The sequence below is a fragment of the Macaca thibetana genome, chromosome 2, assembly GCF_024542745.1.
Source record: "Macaca thibetana thibetana isolate TM-01 chromosome 2, ASM2454274v1, whole genome shotgun sequence".
Classification (NCBI taxonomy): domain Eukaryota; kingdom Metazoa; phylum Chordata; class Mammalia; order Primates; family Cercopithecidae; genus Macaca; species Macaca thibetana.
Genome location: NC_065579.1, coordinates 12,394,845 through 12,415,673, shown reverse-complemented (window position 1 = coordinate 12,415,673; position 20,829 = coordinate 12,394,845). Strand labels below are relative to the sequence as shown.

General features: G+C 37.4%; 1 protein-coding gene across 49 annotated transcripts in view; it reads left to right on the top strand.

Annotated features, from left to right (window-relative positions):
- ARPP21 (cAMP regulated phosphoprotein 21) overlaps window positions 1-10,008 on the top strand; it is a 156,861-nt gene extending 146,853 nt beyond the window's left edge. For all 49 annotated transcript variants that reach the window (XM_050776942.1, XM_050776774.1, XM_050777092.1 and 46 more), the window contains 2 exons: window positions 7,900-8,048; window positions 9,212-10,008. In XM_050776942.1, the coding sequence (XP_050632899.1) occupies window positions 7,900-8,048; window positions 9,212-9,469 (407 nt within the window). In that variant the 3' untranslated portion in view covers window positions 9,470-10,008. The remainder of the gene's footprint in view (window positions 1-7,899; window positions 8,049-9,211) is intronic.
- The last annotated feature ends 10,821 nt before the right edge of the window (window positions 10,009-20,829 follow it).

Genomic DNA, 20,829 nt, shown 5'->3' with positions numbered 1-20,829 from the left:
TCTGCGCCTCTTCTTTCCATTCCTATGCCCTCTCCCTTAGTTCATGTCTTCATTGTCTTTGCCCTAGAAAACTACTGTTGCCTCCCAGTAGATGCTACCACTAGAACAATATTATTATTAAACCTACCACTAGAACAATCTTTGAGCAAGAGTCCTGCCAGTCTGTAATTGAAGAAGATAGTTATCATTGACTCCTTGGGAATAATAATGTATAATGCTTTATTATATGAAGAGGGCATTTTTAATTTATCATCAGTTGCTTATGAAATAATTTCTTTTTTTTTTTTTTTCAGTTGTAATGACAGGTGGATTTCTACAGATTGAATCTGTGGCCATAGTACTTACTTCAAGATAATTGGCCAAGGCTAGATTACATCCTGTAACCATGCAACAATGACAGTAATTTGATCACAATGATGTTGACCTCATGACTTTTGACTTCATAATTATCTTGCTATGGTCAGCTGGCCAACAGCACTTCATCAATGAAAATATCTACCAGGAAGAATATTATCATGGGGACAATTATTAGAGTCATCTCCATTTTGACTTTGCCCCAAGCTTGGTCTGGGGAAAAAGCTTCTTAATGTTGCCTCAGCAGTAGTTTGCTGCCTCTCAGCCTGGTTTTCAGTATATCCATAATTAACACGACGGCTAGAGGTGCAAGAATGCCACATTTTCTTCTAAGCCACGCAACCTCATTAAGAAAGTAAAACGTTTGTGAGTCTTTCATGCAGTCTTTCTCCCTCTGGGTTGTTGAAGCTCTCTGGATGTCAGCACAGCACTATGGGCCACGAAAGTTCAGAGAATTACTTCAATAATATGACAGCCTCTTCCATTTAAAATGGAATTCAATGCTGGCTTCCCTTGGAGGCATTCATTGAAATTCCGTGCATGATCCATTCCTCTAGTCATTTAACAATGTGTCTCATGTTTGCCCTGATTTAAAGAAAGAAAGAAAGAAAGAAAACCAGCTTTGTATTTGTGATAACATGGATCAGGATAGTATAATTGCAGTGAAGAGGCCCCCGAGCCTGCAGTAATAGGATGGTTCATCTGATGTGTACTGCCATTAGAAAATGACCCATGCATGAATGTTCTCAGGGGACAGTAAAGAGGCTTTTAAGAATTACATTCTGTGTAGTATGAAAGCTAATGAGCAAAAGAGGAAGTATGAAGAAAAACTACTGCTTCAGGAAGCATAGTTCCACTTAGGGCCTGTCACAGCTCCCCTCAAATTCATTTGGATAGACTGGTCATTACTAGGATGACTACTGCATTACCCCCATGTCCATGCACACTCCCTGCAGGTCATCCTGTACCAAGTTCCTAAGGAATTAAAACCAGTGGACAATAAATGGTGAGGAAAATAAAGAGGATGGATACAGCAACTGCCAATAAATAAGGCAAAAAAGACATTTATGTCAAAGATTAAAGAAGTCATAATGAACTTTAGCAAAAAAGAAAGACAAAGAGAAAAAAGCAATTTCTTGTACATCGTCTTTAAAAAATATTTCAGGACCACATTATGCTATTTTACTTCATGTATATGAACAGAACAGTTCCTAATTATGATTTTAAGAGTATATATTTTAACCGTATCTTAATTTTTAAACATATTTAAAAATAATATCTTCCAGTCTAGTCTGTATTGCTTTCTTATTTTAAAGGTTTTACCTGGCCAGTTGCGGTGGCTCACACCTATAATCCCAGCACTTTGGGAGGCCAAGGCAGGCAGATCATGAATTCAAGAGATTGAGACCATCCTGGCCAACATGGTGAAACTCCGTCTCTACTAAAAATACAAAAATTAGCTGGGTGTGGTGGTGCATGCCTGTTTTCCCAGCTACTTGGGAGGCTGAGGCAGAAGCAGGAAAATCATTTGAATTTTCTCTCCCGGGAGGCAGAGGTTGCAGTGAATTGAGATCGTGCCACTGCACTCCAGCTGTGCGACAGAGTGAGACTCCATCTCAAAAAAAAAAAAAAAAAAAAAAAAAAAAAAAAAAAAAAAAAAAGGCTCCACTTAGGGTTTTAGATTACGTAAATTGGGAGGAGTTTGGCATATAGGCAAAAGAAAGAGTCACACCTTATTTGTCAAAATTAACAAACTGTGACAAACCAAATGGTTTGCCAGACCACTTGGTCTACATTGTAATTCCTTGGATTTATCTCCTGGGGTTTGAATTAGAGTAAGATAGAGTCTATAAAGGCCAGTAAAATTGATGCCTTCCTTGTGCCCAAGGACCCCTGGCTCTGACAGGCTTCATTGTGAGTGAAACTGTGGAGGCTCTCTTCGGCTTTACATGAGGGAGAAGTTGCAGGCAGGAACACCCATAACCCCAAAATTCACCTTTCTGAGGCAAGGCAATGACTCCTCTTTCACAAAACTGTAGCAATACTAAAATATCAAGCTGTGTATCTGTTTTCTCCACCTAAGACTACCATGAACACCACAAGGTTATCAAGAGATGAAGCTAGAAAATATTTCTGTCTTAAAGGTGATGTGCCCCAGTAATGAAATGAGACAGGAAAAAAATCCATAGCGTTCACAGAATTAGAAAGTAGACTGATAGTAGTCTATGAATTCCAAAAGTACAGCCATCTCCAAGTGGCCTAAGGGGTCTTTATTTCTCCAAGCCTTCATCTGATATCCCAGGTTGTTAGGCAGAGTCCCTGTGTACCTTCTTTTTTAAAACCTGTTTTTATCTTTCAAATAATATAAATACTATTCTTGTTTTTAAAGGCCAAGTTACTTTCCCAGAGGCAGTCACTAGCCTGGAACAGTCAAATCATTGAATTGATCATATATTTAATGTGGAATTAAGCTATTTGCGTATTTCAAGATTTTAAGATTATTTCGAGAAAACAAGCCAGAATAAATATAGTCTCTTCAAAGATTGTGAGGAAAGCCATTATTTGAAATGGTCCTAGTAATTAAAAACTCTAGTATCACTGACTGGAAATGAAGTAAATGAAGGGACGAGAATCTGTTTGAATAGCCCCACCCATACCTCACCCCTCAACTGTCTACCTTGTGTTTCGCTCTCTAAGTAACAAGCCTTCAAACTGTTATTGAGTGATATGAGTTAATTCTGACAGGTAATCATGTTTTACCTTTAATTTATCTTGTTTTTCTTTATTTGATATTAATAAAATCTTGTTCACCAAACTGTGGAGCATAATTCTTATCTTTTTTACTTAATTGTTTTAAATGTTGAGAAAGCAATGTAATAAGCAGTCAATGAATACTTACCACATAAAAAGGATGATGTGAGGGCTATGTGAACTAGCAGAATGTATAAACAAATGGTACTACAATTTAGCACAGAAAAGCAAGGATGCCAAAGTCAGAAAACCACCATTTAAATTTTAGCTACAATTCCTCGTAATAGCTGTGTGACCTTGGCAAGTTACTATATCCTCCTAAGTCACAGTTTTCTCTTCTGCAAATGGAGTTTAGTAATATTGACTGCCTTCTAGGATTGTTGTAACAAGGGCTTAATTCGCTGTTTGGCTTAGAGTAAGTGATCAACAAATATAGCTAGTTTATAATGGAAAATCCTCAAAGAAGATGAAGTGCGGAAGAATTGACATGAAGCCAAGAAAACAGCCCCAGGCAGATATTATAAAGTGGCCAAATGCACAAACTATAAAACCGCAGCTGAAGGACAGGGCTTTTCTGGATAAGCAGTTTTCTTCTTCATATTCTTCACCAGCTATACCATTAAGCTAAGCTACTGTAATTCTACCTCACACCATGTACAAAGAGCAGAGTTTGATTCAGAATCAAGGCTCTTGCTGGTTCCTTTGAAATTTGGAGAAATATTCATATCTTGTCTTCAAGAGAAGTAATTTTTATATGAAGCAGCTTGCTAAGTCGAATCGTTTGAAAAGGCATTCTACCATATTAAGATTACTTCGTTTAATAAACACATGTATATCACGCTTCTCGGGTGGATTAGGAGAGGCTGTGAGAATTGGCCAGCTTCTGAAGAAATGTGCTTGGTATAGAAATTTTCCCTCTTCACTATACTCCCTTTCCTGTTTCAACCTCCATAACTAACAGTAGGCATGATAGAAATGCAGAGATAGACACTACTATTGTGTCGGTCATTTCATTCATTTCCAAAATATTGAAACTGTAAAAAAACTACTCAAGTAAGAGTTAAAATCATATCAGTCACAACCATGCCAATCTACAATCCCTAATCAATTTACATTCTAATTGTTCATAATTGTGCTACATGAAGATAAATGTTTTCTTGACTGAATATTAACAAAATGCCCTCAAACTACAAATAGTATGCAACTGTTGTATTTTAGTAGAAAACCTATTCCATTTTCAGATTGATACAATGCAGACATTTTAAATCTTATAAACTCCTCGATCTTTGCCAAGTGCGTTGTTTTATTTGCTAGGAGGCATTTGTCCATTCCTAACCTTTTTACCTCCAGAAAATAGATGACACATGTGACTTGAAAATTGAATCGATCTTGACTGAAAAAGAAATAATAAAAGTAGCTAATGTCTTTGTCATCTCTAGCAAGCCTACAGGGCAGATACTGTTGTTGCTTCAGTTTTGTAAGATGCATTATATCTTGCTAATCCTCAATAAATATGAAAAAGTGATCATTTCACAGCTAAGAATTGACAAACTGGAACACATTTCTCATTTGAATAGACAAGATAAGCAGTTCCCACCAGTGCTGCCATCTCTGCCTTCGGGTGTGTTGTGTCCCAGGCAGGCACTGTCAGTTCATTCGTAGGTCACTGCTGTTTTATTTCTATTTGTCTGTTTCTGGACCAGAACTCAGATTTTCATCCAGACAGCTGCCTGTCTTAAAGACCATTCTGCGATCTACCTTCTGTGACATAATTTAAAGAAATGAGTAACCCCAATTAAACCATTGCAGGTGTAAATTTCTTGCCTGGAGAGAGAATTGAGAAATAAATGGGATTCATGAATACAAATTGGGCTCTCCTTACACTCAAGTTTTCATTTTGAAATGGTAAAGTATTCACTCCCCACATAAATCTGCATTTGCCTTAAGTGTGTTTACCATGGGAACCCCAATGTAGAGCTGGTAGCCCATTGCTATGCATAACTGAATATTAAAGTTTACAAATCATCAGGCAGAGGAGGCCTGGAGAAGGAGATGCTGCGGCAGGGCAGCTGCATCTGGGCTGGCAGCAAAGATGAATCCTGCTGTCACAGGCTCTGCACCTTTACTGGGTTGGGGCCACCCAACCTGCCCACTCTTTTTCTCTCCTTAAATATTATTTGATATTAAGGATTGCTTCCTCTTCCAGCCAAGACATCCTGCTTTCTGAATGTCTTAACAGCTCTATTATTTTCCCTTCACCCAGTTTTGGTTTAGAAGGTGGTGTGTTAAATGAATCTCATAGGCCACCTAATTTATTTTGAAACAAATGCCGCTGTGAAAGGATGGAAGGATTCAATAAGGAAATACATAAATAATTTTCAGACACTAAGCAACCCTCTCCTCTTTCCCCCACTTTCTTCTTCTCCTTCTCTCCCTTCCTCTCCATATTTTGTTGTTGTTGTTGTTGTTTGTTTACATTGTAACTGTATCTATTCTGTGAAGATCCATTGAGGCCAATTGGCTTTTCAGTGTATAAACAAATATAATCCAAAGTACTAAATGGCACTCCTCTCATTTTCAACTTGTGCTTTCAATCTTCAGCCAGAAGTAAGGCCCTATTATATTCACAATTATATGGACTTGAGAATGAGTGTACATTGCCTGCCCTTTGCTATAGAACTAAATCAGAAGGAAGTCTGTTGGTTATAAGTTTTCTATGATCGTCCCAAGTTATTTTCTTATGTATATAATAATTCATGCTACAAAGAGCTTGATGTGGTTTGGAATAATGTCATAATAAAATGGTAAAATAGCCTTGGAATTGTTCAGGGCAATTGGATGTATGAATCACAATGGGAGACCTAGACAATGGAAAACAATCGAAAACAATTTTCTACAATTAATGTCAAAAGAATTGTCTCTCACGTCTCTCTGCAAATGAGAACAGAGAAGTAGAAGTAGTGAAAATTGTAATGTGGGATTAATCGCATTTCTTGTTCCCAGATCTGATGGGTTTTCCTTATTGTACAGACTTCAAACACTGTAGCTATGCAGAACTCTGAGCTGATCTTATTAGTCTTAAATGGACCTGCCAAGCATATTAAAGGAAGGTTCTGACTGTCTACTGTGGACAGAATGTAGCTCAAGGAAATGTGGTCACTAGCCTTAATTATATTCATAATATGTGGTGTATTTACAATAATTTAAAATAATTCAGTAAATTGAAACCATTATGAAGATGATTTACGGTGAGTAATAAGAATGTAAAACAATGGGACACATAAGGAAGGTCAAAGGGTAGCTTTTTAGATTACACACTGGTTCTGCTCGCCAATTGTAGGCATAGGTCAGACCTCCCAAATTGGCCTTTTCCCAAGCTTGCTCTCCGGTTCTCCAAACCGAGGATACCTTGCTTCTATCTCATTTGATGAACTGAGCCAATCTCCTCATTCAGTGACTACTTGCAAGCCAAATTTTCATAATATTTCTGAAATGAATGAAGATACATTTTGTATATCCAAGGATAGTTAAGTGTTGTCTTCTATAAAGACTATAATATAATGTGGTCCTTTAATATAAAGACTCTCAGAGGCACTCAATATATAGATTATTAACGATGCATATTGATTAGCTAGTTTTGAACTTTCGGCTTCAATTTTCAAAATCCTATTGTGAAAGTTAGTTCATATTTGTGTTAAGAAAATCTAGGATCTTAAAGATTCTTTTCTGTCAGAGAACTGTATTACGATAGCAGTTCCACTTACTCTCAGGTACTCTACAGGGTTAATAATGTGAGCTCTGGAAGGAACTTATTATACAGCATAAAGTGAATCTCTTTCATTTCTCCACCATTGTGTCATTTTCACCTAAATCATAACTTTCTACCCAGCATTTACAAGAGCAATCCACAGGCTTCCTTTATAAGGATGCATTTGAAACCACTCATTGAAGTGAGGATTTAAATAACCGGAATAAATCAATTCTGGCCTACTTAAAAAAAAAAAAAATGAAAGCTAACAAACTGACCCACCCAGAAAGACACGAACAGATAAATTTTTGAATATTGTATTCTGTATTATCTATTATATGTATTAATACTTGGTCACATATTGGAGTGTTTTACCAAAAGATTCTCTCAGAAGCTAGTGGCGAAACAGAATAAAAGTATGACATGCGTTCTGCTTGCTGTTGCCTTTTTGTCTAAGGCAGTGGTTATTGTGAAATCCTCAGGGTAGCGAATCATTTGGTTCACTAGGACATGAAAAAGTAGAATTCATCCAAAGTTAATGGGCTGTTTGATGGTCTCTATGTGTCAAATGCGATTGTTTGGGAAAAGAGGATAGTAAAGGAATGAGTCAATTTAATTTTAAAATAACTTGATAATCTGTTAATTCTCCAAATATCCTCAAAACCAAAGAAAAAGCCAAATATGAAAGGTGTAATTTATAGTAGTCAATTGGTATAAGTAGAGTCTTCTGTTTTTGTGTCATGAAAAATTTATCATTGTCACATGTGTTTAATAGACCATTCTGCATAACAATAGAAATTTCAGTTAATTTTTAAAGCCATAATCTTGTTCACTCTTAGAAGTAAAAAAAAAAAAAAAAAAAAAAAAAGAAGAAAGAAAGAAAGAAAGAAAAAATGCATTCTTATGGAATAAACATCTGATAACACATTCTGAATGTGGAGATTGAGATGTCTGAAGGCTGCCTTTTGAACTAGTACTTTTACCCCATGAAACATCTCTGTGTTCTTTCTGGCACAACCAGTTCAAAAGATCTCTTTTCTTCACAGGTTACCAGCCAGTCTTGTCTGGTCAACAGGGATTCCAAGGCCTAATAGGAGTGCAGCAGCCACCTCAGAGTCAGAACGTGATGAATAACCAACAAGGAACTCCGGTGCAAAGCGTGATGGTTTCCTACCCAACCATGTCTTCTTATCAGGTGCTCATAAACAGCTTGGAAAATTGTGTTATAAAGTAGCATTTGTCAAAGTGGAAGCTGTGGATATGTCCCTGGTTTGGGTGGCTGGCTGGGTAGTGGGTTCTTGGCCCATAACTGTTGATAATTTACTTTGAATCAAGATTATAATAGAAAGTAGAAAATGCAAAAGATATGCTTCTATCACTACTGTGGCTTTTGAATGCTCTGCTAAATTTATTTCCGTATAACTTCATATTCATGGAAGAAAATGCATTAGTCTACAGTTTTATTCATAAAGATCTTTGGAAATTTTATTGCATTTTGCTTATTGGTAGAAAGTCTTCATGACAAATTCCCATTCATTTTTGTACACATCCAAATAAACTTCATTTTTCCATAAATTTAAGTTATAAGAGATTTTAATATGGCATCTCAGATTCATTTAAAGGGCATTTTTGGAGCCTAACAACTGCATTCTCTGGACTAAACCCAAGTTAAGCATTTTTAAAGTGTTATATATCCTTTTGTGCTATATATTATGAAATACCCCAGAAGTAGAAATAAAGAGTTAGTGAAATGGTATAATAATTAAATTTAACTGTACCAGGTGCTTCTGACCCTAAAGGACCTATCCTAGGACCCCTACCCTACTATTCTGATTCACGTTGCATTGACTTCTACCTGTAGCTCCACAATAAGTGTTCTCTAAAGTTGCAGGTTGAGAGTATAGTGGGTGCCCAGGACAAAAGCCCTTTGTACTATGGAGGGCTCCAGGACACTTTGCATAAAATCGGAAAGGGAGCATGGCTTTTCAAACTGAGAGAAACCCAGAGTGGAAGATCTAGACTATAGTTTCTAGAGGTCATGGAGAGAGAAGGGAAGTCAGAACTAACACCTTCTGAGCATCTGCTGCATTCCAGGCAGTGTGCCAGGCCCTGTACACCATCCCTTCAATCCTTTCAATGGCACTTTGAAGCATGTATGTCATTATCGCAATGGACTAGGGAATCAGAGGGGCTAAGTGACTTTCCTAATGTGAAACAACCGATAAATGGCAGAGTTGGAATTGATGACCTGTTAGGTCTAACTCAAAAGCTTGAATATTTTTCATGACACCATGTTGTTTATTGTACAGACCAAAAGTAGCCTCTTCATACAGGGTTCTTGCTTGTGTCTTTTTACAGGTGCCAATGACCCAGGGTTCTCAAGGACTGCCCCAGCAGTCATACCAACAGCCAATCATGCTACCTAACCAGGCAGGTCAAGGGTCACTCCCAGCCACTGGAATGCCTGTTTACTGTAATGTCACACCGCCCACCCCTCAGAACAACCTTAGGCTGATTGGCCCACACTGCCCCTCCAGCACTGTCCCAGTGATGTCGGCTAGCTGCAGGACAAACTGTGCGAGTATGAGCAATGCCGGTTGGCAGGTCAAATTCTGAGAGCTCTGGTTGTGGTACATTTCTTCAGATATTTCTCATGGCCTTTGATGGAAGAGGAACAAGGTGGGAAAACTGGCTGAGGACTTAATTATTCACTCAACACTCAAATGATTGCTGCTGGTATTCTGTAAAAAAATAAACAAAGACTAATATACACGTTAGCTGGTTAATGGTGCATATTTCTGTCATGTCTGCTAGGTATGCCTTTATAGCTTAGCTAGTGACATGAATTCATCAAGGTAAGATTTTCTCCTACCACTGAATACCACTGTGTAGATTATAATATCCCTAATTTGGATTAGTTTTGTACTTTGTGTTGAGTTTGTGATGCTAAAAGTATTTAAAAATTATATACTAAATCACATTGTACCAAAGCTGTAATGGAAAAGAAAAGAAGAACTGATGAATTGAAGGAATAATTTATATACATTATAGAGTTTTCTTTTTTAATGGATATATACTGTATTGTAGTGTTTAATCATAATAAAACTATTTGACCTTATGGAGGAAGGTCATGTTTTTACCACCAGTTTGGTTCACTATGTCTTCCAATGTGTGTTTTCTCATGTGTCACTGTATTCCTTTCAAACACTATCTCATGAATACTGCATGGAAAAGGTTTTTCAAGTATTTATAAGTAAACTGCCATCACATGGGGATATGCCGTAGCAAAGACTTAACCAACTGTAGTTTATTGTCGTAATACTAAAGGGTCCTGAAAATAAGATGGCATCCATTTCATTCATTCATGAGGTTTGCAATTTTAAAGTACATACCTTCCTATTAATTATAGGACTATTAAAAGCATGTAGTTACACTTCACTAACTAGGAAAACCTGTGTATCTTCGTTAACAACAGTCCTATACCAAACCCTGTTCTACCTTCATGCGAGTTTCATTATGTACCCAAAAACAAGGTATCTTTGTTTAGAGGAAAATCAAAAGAGGCATAGTCTAATCCTGCCTGTTATATCGGGTCATACAATAGAAAGTGCCACTAGTATTGACAGTGAGTCAGTAATTCAAAAGTGCTAATGTTTGTCCCAGTAATTTAAAACAAAGTAAATATAGCAACGATTTAATTGCAAAGATCTAGAACATTGGCAATTCCATTTAGATGAAGCCTATGTCTACCTAATGTCTCTTTGGGAAATAACAGAACTGTGAACTCTGAGGTTTGGCCCTTCTGGAAGATATTAATGGGGAAATAAAACCCCTTTGTTTTCACTTTAATATCATAGTACAATGACTAATAGTTTTGTATTTTATACTTTCTGCGTAAAAACCATTATTACCAGTGAGAGGAATATAAGGAGTATATCTGGATCATTTCTATTGTTTTTATATTATCACATTCTCTGTTAGATTTGCTGTTTTTATGTTGTTCAGCTGTGGGTAGAGTTAAGCGCCAGTTAAAAACTCTTATCTAGCAGATTACCATCACTTCATTCTATACTATTGTTTTCTTTTCCCTTTGAAAGGGAACTCTTACATATACTCTAATTGGCTTTATTCCTTATGAAGTCTGTTCCATTTTTCCAAGTTTCAGTCTACTAATATTTTCATGGTCTGCCCTGACCATGAAAAGTGTAATAACAAGAGGGTGTTGCATTTTTTTCTTATTGAGCCATTAGCCACTCTGAAAAAGAGCAATGTGTTTGTTTAATTAATACCTTCCCCTAATGGAAAGATGGGATTGGCAAATATTCTCCATTTAGCTTTCTGATGTTGGGAGAGTTCCTAAATTTAAGAATCCAAATATGAGCCTGATTATTTATTTTTTCCATAAAATTCTGCAAACTTTTGACATTTTCTTTCAAGATCTTCAGAATTACTGAGCCTTCTTTTCTATGGATTTGAAATATATGGTATGTTAGTGGTAAAGACAGGGCTTTACACCTAAAGAAATTTCATTTGGCCACTTTTATCCAAAGGTGTAGCAGTATTTCATGTTTAGACATTTGATATTTATTGTATAAATCCATTTGGATATTGCTGCAGACCAAACCTTCTTTCCTACTTTCACAACATATTCCTATATATCTGTCTTAGTCCATTTTTGTAGCTGTAACAGAATACCCAAAGCTAGGTAATTTACAAAAAAAAAAAAAAAAAAAAAAAAAAAACAAAGTTTACTTGGCTCAAGGTGCTGATGGCTAGAAAGTCCAAGATTGGGCAGCTGCATCTGGTGAGAGCCTCAAGCCGCTTCAACTCATGGCATGAAGCAGGAGAGCAGGTATGTGCAACGAGACTACATGGTGAGGAAGAAAGCAAGAAAGAGAAACCAAGAAGAGTGAGAACTCAACCCCACAGAAGGGCATTAACTTGTTTATGAGGGATCTGCCCCTATGACCCAGACACTTTTCACTGCGCCCCACCTCCTAACCCTGATACACTGGGGATCAAAAAAAAAATTTTTTTTTTTTCTTCCGAGATGGAGTTTCGCTGTTGTTGGAACAAGAGTGCAATGACTGGAGTGCGGTGGCACGATCTCAGATCATCGCAACCTCTGCCTCCTGAGTTCAAGCGATTCTCCTGCCTCAGCCTCCTGAGTAGCTGGAATTGCAGGCACGCACCACCATGCCCGACTAATTTTTTGTATTTTTAGTAGAGACGTGGTTTCTCCATGTTGGTCAGGCTGATCTCGAACTCCCGATCTCAGACGATCCGCCCACCTCAGCCTCCCAAACTGCTGGGATTACAAGCATGAGCCACCGTGCCCAACCAGGGATCAAATATTAACGTGAGTTTTTGTGGGGGCAAAGCACATCCAAACCATAGCACCAGCATTATGGTATTCCAAATCTTAGACTATGCTTACTATTTTGTTGCATTAGAATTTTCGGGATGGCTGTGTAGAAAGATGGTTTTATTAGTGAAGCATTTTCAAAATTTATTATCAGGAGGACCCTTCATTTTTCATTTTAGTTACTAATCTTATTACAATCACATTTTGTAAGTACAGATTATTCAGTTTATAAATATATCAACATATAGGAAAACATGGATATTTAAATATATTGATATATTGCTATAGTTATTCCTAATAATTCTCTATACCTCTATGTGAATGTAAAAGAGAACAAGAATGACTTATGCATTCATTTTTTTCAGCAAAATTTTATTGCATATTGGATTATATTCTTATTATGTGGCACCACTCAAAACAAGAGTACATATAAATTTAAAGCACTTAAATTTATCTTGTAAATGTTATCATACATTTTGTTATTGTTTGATAGTTGTAACTAAATGTTGTAACTAGAACACTAAAAAATTTAAGCCATAATCATGTTATTGACTTAATATAGTTCTACAGGGTATGAGATGAGGCAGCAAAGTGTGTTATACAACATTATGGAAATGCAATTATGTAATTTATAATAAATATATTTGGAAGACTTAGAACAGAATTGTAAATCATCATAAAAAACAAGTGGAGTATATATGAACCAGAGCAATTTTTCAAGAAAGAATTGAAGAATGAAGCAAATATAATCAAGGGAAAAAATGCTGCAGCAGAAATGGATTTTGAGATTTAATAAATGCATATTTAGACCCTGCTTCCACTTTTGCTAACAGCTAAAGTGCAAGGGGACACTTTCGTACTCCCATTCTCCTATTACTTGTGTTCCACATTGTATTAGTGCATTCTTACACTGCTATACAGAACTATCAGAGACTGGGTAATTTATAAAGAAAACAGATTCAATTGACTCATAGTTCTTCATGGCTAGGTAGGCCTCAGGAAACTTACAATCATGGCAGAAGGTGAAGAGAAAGCCAGGCATGTCTCACATGATGACAGGAGAGAGTGAGCGATGGGGAACTGTCCCACACTTTTAAACCATCAGATCTCATGAGAACTTACTCACTATCACGAGAACAGCATGGAAGAAACCAAACCCATGATCCAATCACCTCCCACCAGTTGTTTCCCCAACACATGGGGATTACAATTAGAAATGAGATTTGGGTGGGGACACAGCCTAACCGTATCACATATATACAGGTACAAACAGTGGGCAAAGCTGCAGGCCTACCTCTTACCTGTGCCTTGGCACTCACGTCACAGCAGCTTGATCATTTATAAACAAAAAGTAAAGTATTATAAATGCTTAACCCTCATGGTGGCATTAAAACAGATCTTTTGGGTTTTGAAGTCAAGTAATATCTTACATATAAAAGTAAGTATTTTGTATAAATATTAAATGAAGAAATTTTTAAAAATTCCATAGAAGGCTCTTTCCTTGGAATATATATAGTTTTATGAAACAGACTGTTGCAAGGACGATCATAATTGAGAGACAGGGTAAAAAAAGGTTAAACAATCTTTCTAAAAGCTATCTAATTTTTGGAAACCTTTAATATATCACTTTATATTACAAACTTTTAAGAAGAAGGCATAATTTGCATAGTTTCTCCAACATATTTGAATGCAGTATCTTTTGTTCATGGAATATATCAAAAGACTAATATTGCAAGAACCATTTGGTTTTTTTTTAATTGTGTTAGAGAATCCCAAAATAAGAGCACGAATAGATCTCTTTTAATTCTGTAGAAACAGTGTTCTGCATCAAAATGTAATATCGTAACCCTGCTTCCAATTATGACATATTTTGGTAACTGCTGTAGTGTGAACTATTGAACTATTTCTTCTGTGAATATGTGAATCTGGAAGGTCATGCCATAATGTCAGACTTTCTGGATCTTTATTTTTAATTCTTAATGTTGAAGGGTTTGATATCTATATTTATACTCCTATAATTATTATAGTCATATAGACATACTTGTCTCTACTGATCCTTTACACCTTTATGTGATTGTAAAAGAGAACAAGAGTGATTACACATTCATTTATTCAGCAAGATTTTGTTTCACACTTACTAATTTCAAGACCTCTAGCCACAGTCTATGGAGCTCCTACCTTTAAGAAGATTATGAATTTTTGAAAGACATTATATAAGTATGAAAGTAAATAAAAATATAGGAAATTAACTATAGAACTCATGTGAAAAATGATGTATAAAGGTCTTAGACAAAGAAACGATGGCTTCTGGCTGTGGTTTTATGAAGCTTTTGTCTTGGATTCTATTGGATAAATTTCTAGATGAAATGTGAACACAGAGGTAGGATGGGTGGGTTATAACCCCAACCAAGATAAATGCCTACATGGAAAAGAAAGAAACATGGGAAAGTATGCAGTATAATTTAGGTTGCTTAGAGTAGGAAGTGAACAGCTAGAACAAAAAGAGGAGGAGTACAGGGAAATTCATAATGGACCTGTTTGGCATGACTTTGAATGCCAGGCACAGAGTTAACAGGCACCCATCGACTCCTGCAGATTTTTTATTGCAAGGTGATATGACCTCAGCATGGTTTATAAAGAGGTATAGGTCTCAAAAAGAGGATAGATTACTCTTCGTTCAGAAAGTGGAGATGAATGCAACAATAATTAAAATTTGCCACTAAGCTACAGCTACCATTAGCATGGTTGGGAAAATTCAAAAATGATTTCTAGCTCTCAATTCTTAACACTAAGCAATTCTGCTGGATGCACAGCAATGCTTGAGAGATATATGTCTCATCTTTCCCTCTTGGACATAACCTTCTGCATCAGGGCACTTAAGTGCCCTGTCTTAAGCTGCATCACAAGGCACAGTCACTATAATCTGTCAGGGAAAATCAAATAGAGACTAAGCTGGAATTGGAAGCAGCATTGGGAGGGCTGCCAAGTCTCCATCACAATATATTCAGTATCGATGCACAATATGCAGTGAAATCTGATGTCAGCTCCCTATTCCCCTTTGTATAAAAAAAATGGTGACAATGTTTTCTCATTATGGCTCAGAATATTTTTTTCTGGACTGTTTTGAATACCACTTCTTCCACACAAGATTAGAAATCTTTGCTTCTTCCCATGTTATTCTGTTCACCTTTTACCAAGAAAGGTTGTTCTCTTTAGAGTTTTTGGCATTATTTCCTAGTTCTCTGCTTTAGTTTTTGTTTCCAGTTCAAATCTTTATCACCTGATTTCAGCAGGGTTTTGCAACCTCCAATATTTTCTACAAAAAGATTTGCCACTGTTTTGTGTCATCAGTGGCAAGAGCTTTTCATTCGTTGAGCTGGGTCCTCTGCTGCTCTCAATAATGTGTACCTCGTAGGAATGAGAGGCAGCTGATACTCTTCTTCTGTAGAGGAAAATCACTACCTTATTGATATGTTAACAGAAAACTGATTCTTCTATTGGGCATGATGATGCTTCCTCTAAGACAATATTAAATATCTCCCTGACAGCAGAAGCTCAGGGAATACTTTGACATTTGTGTTTGTTATTTAATTTGTTTTGTTTTAGTGCTTTATTCCATTTTACCCTCAGTGTTTGAACGGGAGAGAGAAGAGGTCAGATACTGAGCAAACAGGAGACATCTGAATAAATCTGAATAGGAATGAGGCTCAATCTGAATTTGATCGATAGTCAATGAACAAACTCAGCAAGTATTCTTGAAGATGTGTGGGCAGATGACCCACAGGCCCAGTTCAATTTGTCTAGATACCATCCCACTGGGGAAGAGCTCAACTTTTTAAATACTCCAGGCTTCTCAACTTTAGCGTCTGGTGTATATAGGAGATGAGAGGGCATGTAGGGATTAGGGATGGGGAGGAGGCCAGGGAGGAAGAAGGTAAGGCATATATGTATAAAGGTCCTGGAATTAAAAGTAGGGAAGTTTATTGTGAAGCACTGAATCATGTTTCTAGGTAAAAGATCCAGAGCCTCCGTCAGAATAGCCTAATAAAATAGATCTGATGGTTAAATGTAGGTGATACTTATGGCCATATCACTCACCCTGTATCCCCAAGGTTTTTACCGCACTAATAGTTTGAAACCACCAAAGTTTGTGTTATCATGATGATACCATAAGACTCTATCTCCTTGCAGTTCTATTTTTTAACATGATATTTGCAGTTGTTTCTCCCACGTTATTGAGAAAGTCAGTCAGTAGGCACCTCTCTCTCTGCAAATGTGTTTCTCCCCTTTGTGTAAAAGATTAGTGAACCTCAACTAGTATAACGTTCACATTTTTTGAAGAAATAGCAGTATGTTTGCCTTTCCATTACAGGATCACTTAGAGAAACTCTATGTACATAGTACATTCTTGGCCACTTGTCTCAGTCCCATTAATTATTTCTAAGCTAGTGGTGTCATAGGATCCCTAGGGTGTCACTTCTCCAGCTGGAAGTTTCTGTGGCTATTGCCGCTTTTGCCCAAGTTTTGCTTGGGCCTGCTGGGCTCATTCTGCCCACTCATCCTGTCAGGCTGCACTTGGCTCATGCTACCAGCCCAGATGCCACACTGCCAAGGGTGCAGAGCAGCAAGGGGTGTGTGAACGAGACAGCATGGGGTCCAGTCACTGTGCACAGCAAGACACACCAGTAGCTGTGGGAGAGTAGGAAGCTCTAGGCAGCAGCACAAGCACCAGCTCTGCACAAGGTTGCAGTTGGACCAGGTGTGACAAACAGCTTCCACTGTGGGTAGTGTGGAATGCATTGGAGCTTGGATGCTTGGAGACACCAGGAACCACAGAGCCCCAAAGAGGGTGTTACACCCCGGCTTAAGGAGCCCTTAGGTCTGGCCTCCCTGAAAGGCCAGAGCTCTTCTCTTCTTGTCCCTTGCAACGTGGCAAGTACAAGCAACAGGGGTGGGGAGTGTTGGGCATGTTTCAGCCCTGTTTGTGTTACATACAGGTCTTTCAGTTCCACCATTTAGCAGGTGCTGAGTTCTTGTCCCATGTCTAGGAAGAATGAGGTATGCAGACAACTAGAGGCTGAGCAAGGTGAAGAGGTGCTTTATTGAGCACCTCAGTACAGCCCTCAGGAGACCCAGAGTGGGTACCTCCTTTCCACAGGCAGGTCATCCCAATGTCTGCAGCCCTCAGTGGAGAGAAGACCCAGAGTGGGTAGCTCCTGTCTGCAGGCAGGCTGCCTGACTCTACCTGAGTCTGACTTGCACATTTCCGGGGATTTTTATGGGCTTCAGAAGGGAGGAAGTCTGTGCTAATTGGTCTATGGGTGGCCATGGGCAAGCCCAGTCAAAGCACCATAAGTTCTCACTTGGAGCCCTGGACTCCATGGGAATATGAAGGACAGCCTGGCAGGAATGCCAGTGTTTGCAGTCATGGCTGGGTGGCTGCAGCTGTGCCCAGGAGGATGGGGCACTCACCTCGCAAACTCAGAAGGCTTAGGTGGTGATTCCACAATCTCTGGGGAGTATGCAGCCCTGGTGGCACCTTCCCGCTGCAGCTTGGATCTTCACAGCTACCACTCCAGGTGGGCTGCTGCTGCCATCTGTGGAAATCTCAGAAACAGGAAAATCACCTGCTTTCTCAAAAAACAGGATGCACATCTGTCATTTTCAAGTGTTTTAAATTTTTGAGTCAGAAGAATAGAGCTACATTTTCAAATGAAATGTGCAAGCCAGTTTCATCCTTTCCAAAGAGAAAGGAATTAGTTAAGGTGCTTAATAGTAATGTAACAGAGAGCAATGGCCTGAGACTGAAAAAAGCAGCAATTTAAATTGGACATTAAGAAAATTTCACTTAAAGCAAGGCCAATTATACAATGAAATAACTTCCTAAGGGAGGAACAGTGAGATGCCATTAAAAGAGTTGTTTAAAGGAACATAGATAAAAAACACTTGCAGCTGAATCTGCTGAAAGATCATTTTATGATTTATTGTCTTACTGTGCCTATGCATCTTTCTCACTGGAGATTTACCTGAGTTGGTTAGCTTCCTTTACATGCCAGCAAGACTCATATTGTACCAGAGGACTAGGATGTTGTATTCTATTTTTCTTTATGCAAAATGCAAAGTTCTAAATGAATTTGGTGAAACAGGCAAGTAGAATGTAGGGAGCTAGTGTTGTGAAAAATCTATGTTGTGTTAGTGCCCTAGGGTTATTTTTTGCATACACATGCATATGCACACACAGACACATATATACACACAAACACACATGTATTTCTATCTAATGTCTAATTCTGTTGAGTATATATCTATATCTTAAATCTTATTTAAACTTTCTTCAAGAAATTAATTGATGTTTTGTTTTGTTTTTTTTTTCTAATTGGTGGCTCTTCATCAGTCTGTATTCCTGGGCTTGGGGATGCATACATAATAAGGATATGATGTTGATTCCTCCACACTGCCATATTGCTATACCTGCAGCATGGGAGATAAAAAGCATCCTTTAACTGATGTAAGAAGTTCCGAATTTGAATACCATACCCCCCACTACCATATACACACACCCAAACACTCACTGTGGAATTTGTGCAAACTCCTTAAACTTCTGGAATTTCACATTCTACATTTGTGAAGGGAAAAGAAAAATGCCATATTGGCTAAGGAGTGTTCATTTATAGAGCTTAAGTCGATTTTTATTACATTTTGGTATATTGTTCTAAATGAACCAAAAGGCTGACATACTGACCTGAAAGATTCCCTGAAATTCTTACTATTAATGTACTTCCTGGAAACCTATACATTTTTAGTGGATATTTTGAGTTTTCTCTTATGCTGTCTTAAAGAGCTTTCACAAAGGAATCCATGTTTAGAGACTTCTGTTCAGAACAGGCTGTTACTCAACTCATTCAGGAGAAGGGGCATGCCTGACCCTCACTCAGCCTCCTTCGGTTCTCACCACTTCCTTTTCACCTAACTGCATTCAAAACCCCATCTTCCTGACTGTGGCATCCATCTTCTTTCTTTAGACAGGTTATTCAGTCTTTGAGTCATTATTCACTAATCTCCAAAGTAGAGAGAATGACTTCTCCATCACTTAATAACTTTAGGAACAAAGTGAGATTTCAGATAGGAAGCTCTGTCTATCCATCCCTGGAGTTTCCAGTGCAGTACCATGTCCCTAAATGCTCTGATCAATTGTGAAATTTGGGTGATTCATGTCCAGTAAATGGGATGGGTTGTAGGGAATGAGACTTTATGATTTCATGTATTTAGGAAGATCTACAGGTGTCTCTGATCATCAGTCGGATTACGGTTAGATGACCTTTGAGATCCATGACAGCTCTAGGAGACACTAATGACTTATATAGAATATTTCTAGGTCATTATACAAAAAGCCCAATTCATCTAGGTTATTCAGGGCAATAAATGTGTTTAGGGTAATTTTCTGAGTGTAATAAAGGATACTCAAGGCCATGAGGATTTTTTTTTTCTTTTAAAAGGTACAAAGTTTTCGGGGACAGACAGAATTTGGAGAGGTCTGCAAAAATTTAGTCCTCTTTTATAGAATTTATTTAAAAAATTAATATTACTGTCCACTTCCAGGCCTTATACTACAAGGAATAACCACATTTGTATAGTAGTAATCGTGCTTCAGAGGGTGATGCAACAAACATAAGGGTGAGTGTGATATGCATGGATGTTTTAATTAAAGGCAAACTAGGCAGAAAGCCTGCTTTGATCTAGGCTGCCAGCAGTGACCAGCCCTTCTTGTCCAGTGCATGTTTTTCCTGGGCATTGTGTCCTTGGAGATGAGGCCAATGGCAGAAAATAAGGGGAAATAATTTTTATCTTCTATTTTTTTCTGAATTATTTTGCTATTTTAAAATTAAGGCTTCTTGATGTATTTATTAAATATATGTTCATGTTATACAAATTAATTTTGTTGTGGTCTCTAGGGAGCCTTTCTTATGTTTCAGAATCTAAATCTGAATTTTTCTGTGTTTTCTGTTTCTCTGAAAAAATATAATATCTCTATATTTATTGAATAGGCAGGAAAACAGTTGGGTTTCAATGTTTGCCTGTGGCTGTAATTCATCTTTCCTATTTCTGAAATTAAACAAATGGTTCTGCAATTAATGCCTTTCTGCCTGTCTTCATAGAAAATTACTCTCAGACCAAAACACAGGAATAATTTATTTTCCCCTAGGAAATAGCATTATTTTCTCTAATAGACAATAATATCTTTGAAATTCATTATTTTTACCTTTTCACCCTGGCTGCTAGGAAGCTTGTAGAAAATTTTTGCTCATTAAAGCTTTCCTCATCAATAAAATGTTAACATAGTTTAGCTTTCGTTCCACTGTTGCTAATGAGGGTATCTTTTCCTTATGGTATAAATTGTTTCTATTCTTACTAAGAAGTTTTATTTAGTACGATATACTTCATAAACTTTTTAGGTATAAGTGAAGATATTTATTAAATCAATCAATCTTTATCTCATACTATACACAGAATTAAATGATAGATGTATTGTAAATGTACTTGTAAATGTTGAAGCTATAAAGCCTTTAGAATAAAACAGAATCTTATTTTTATCGCCTTGAAGTAATCAATG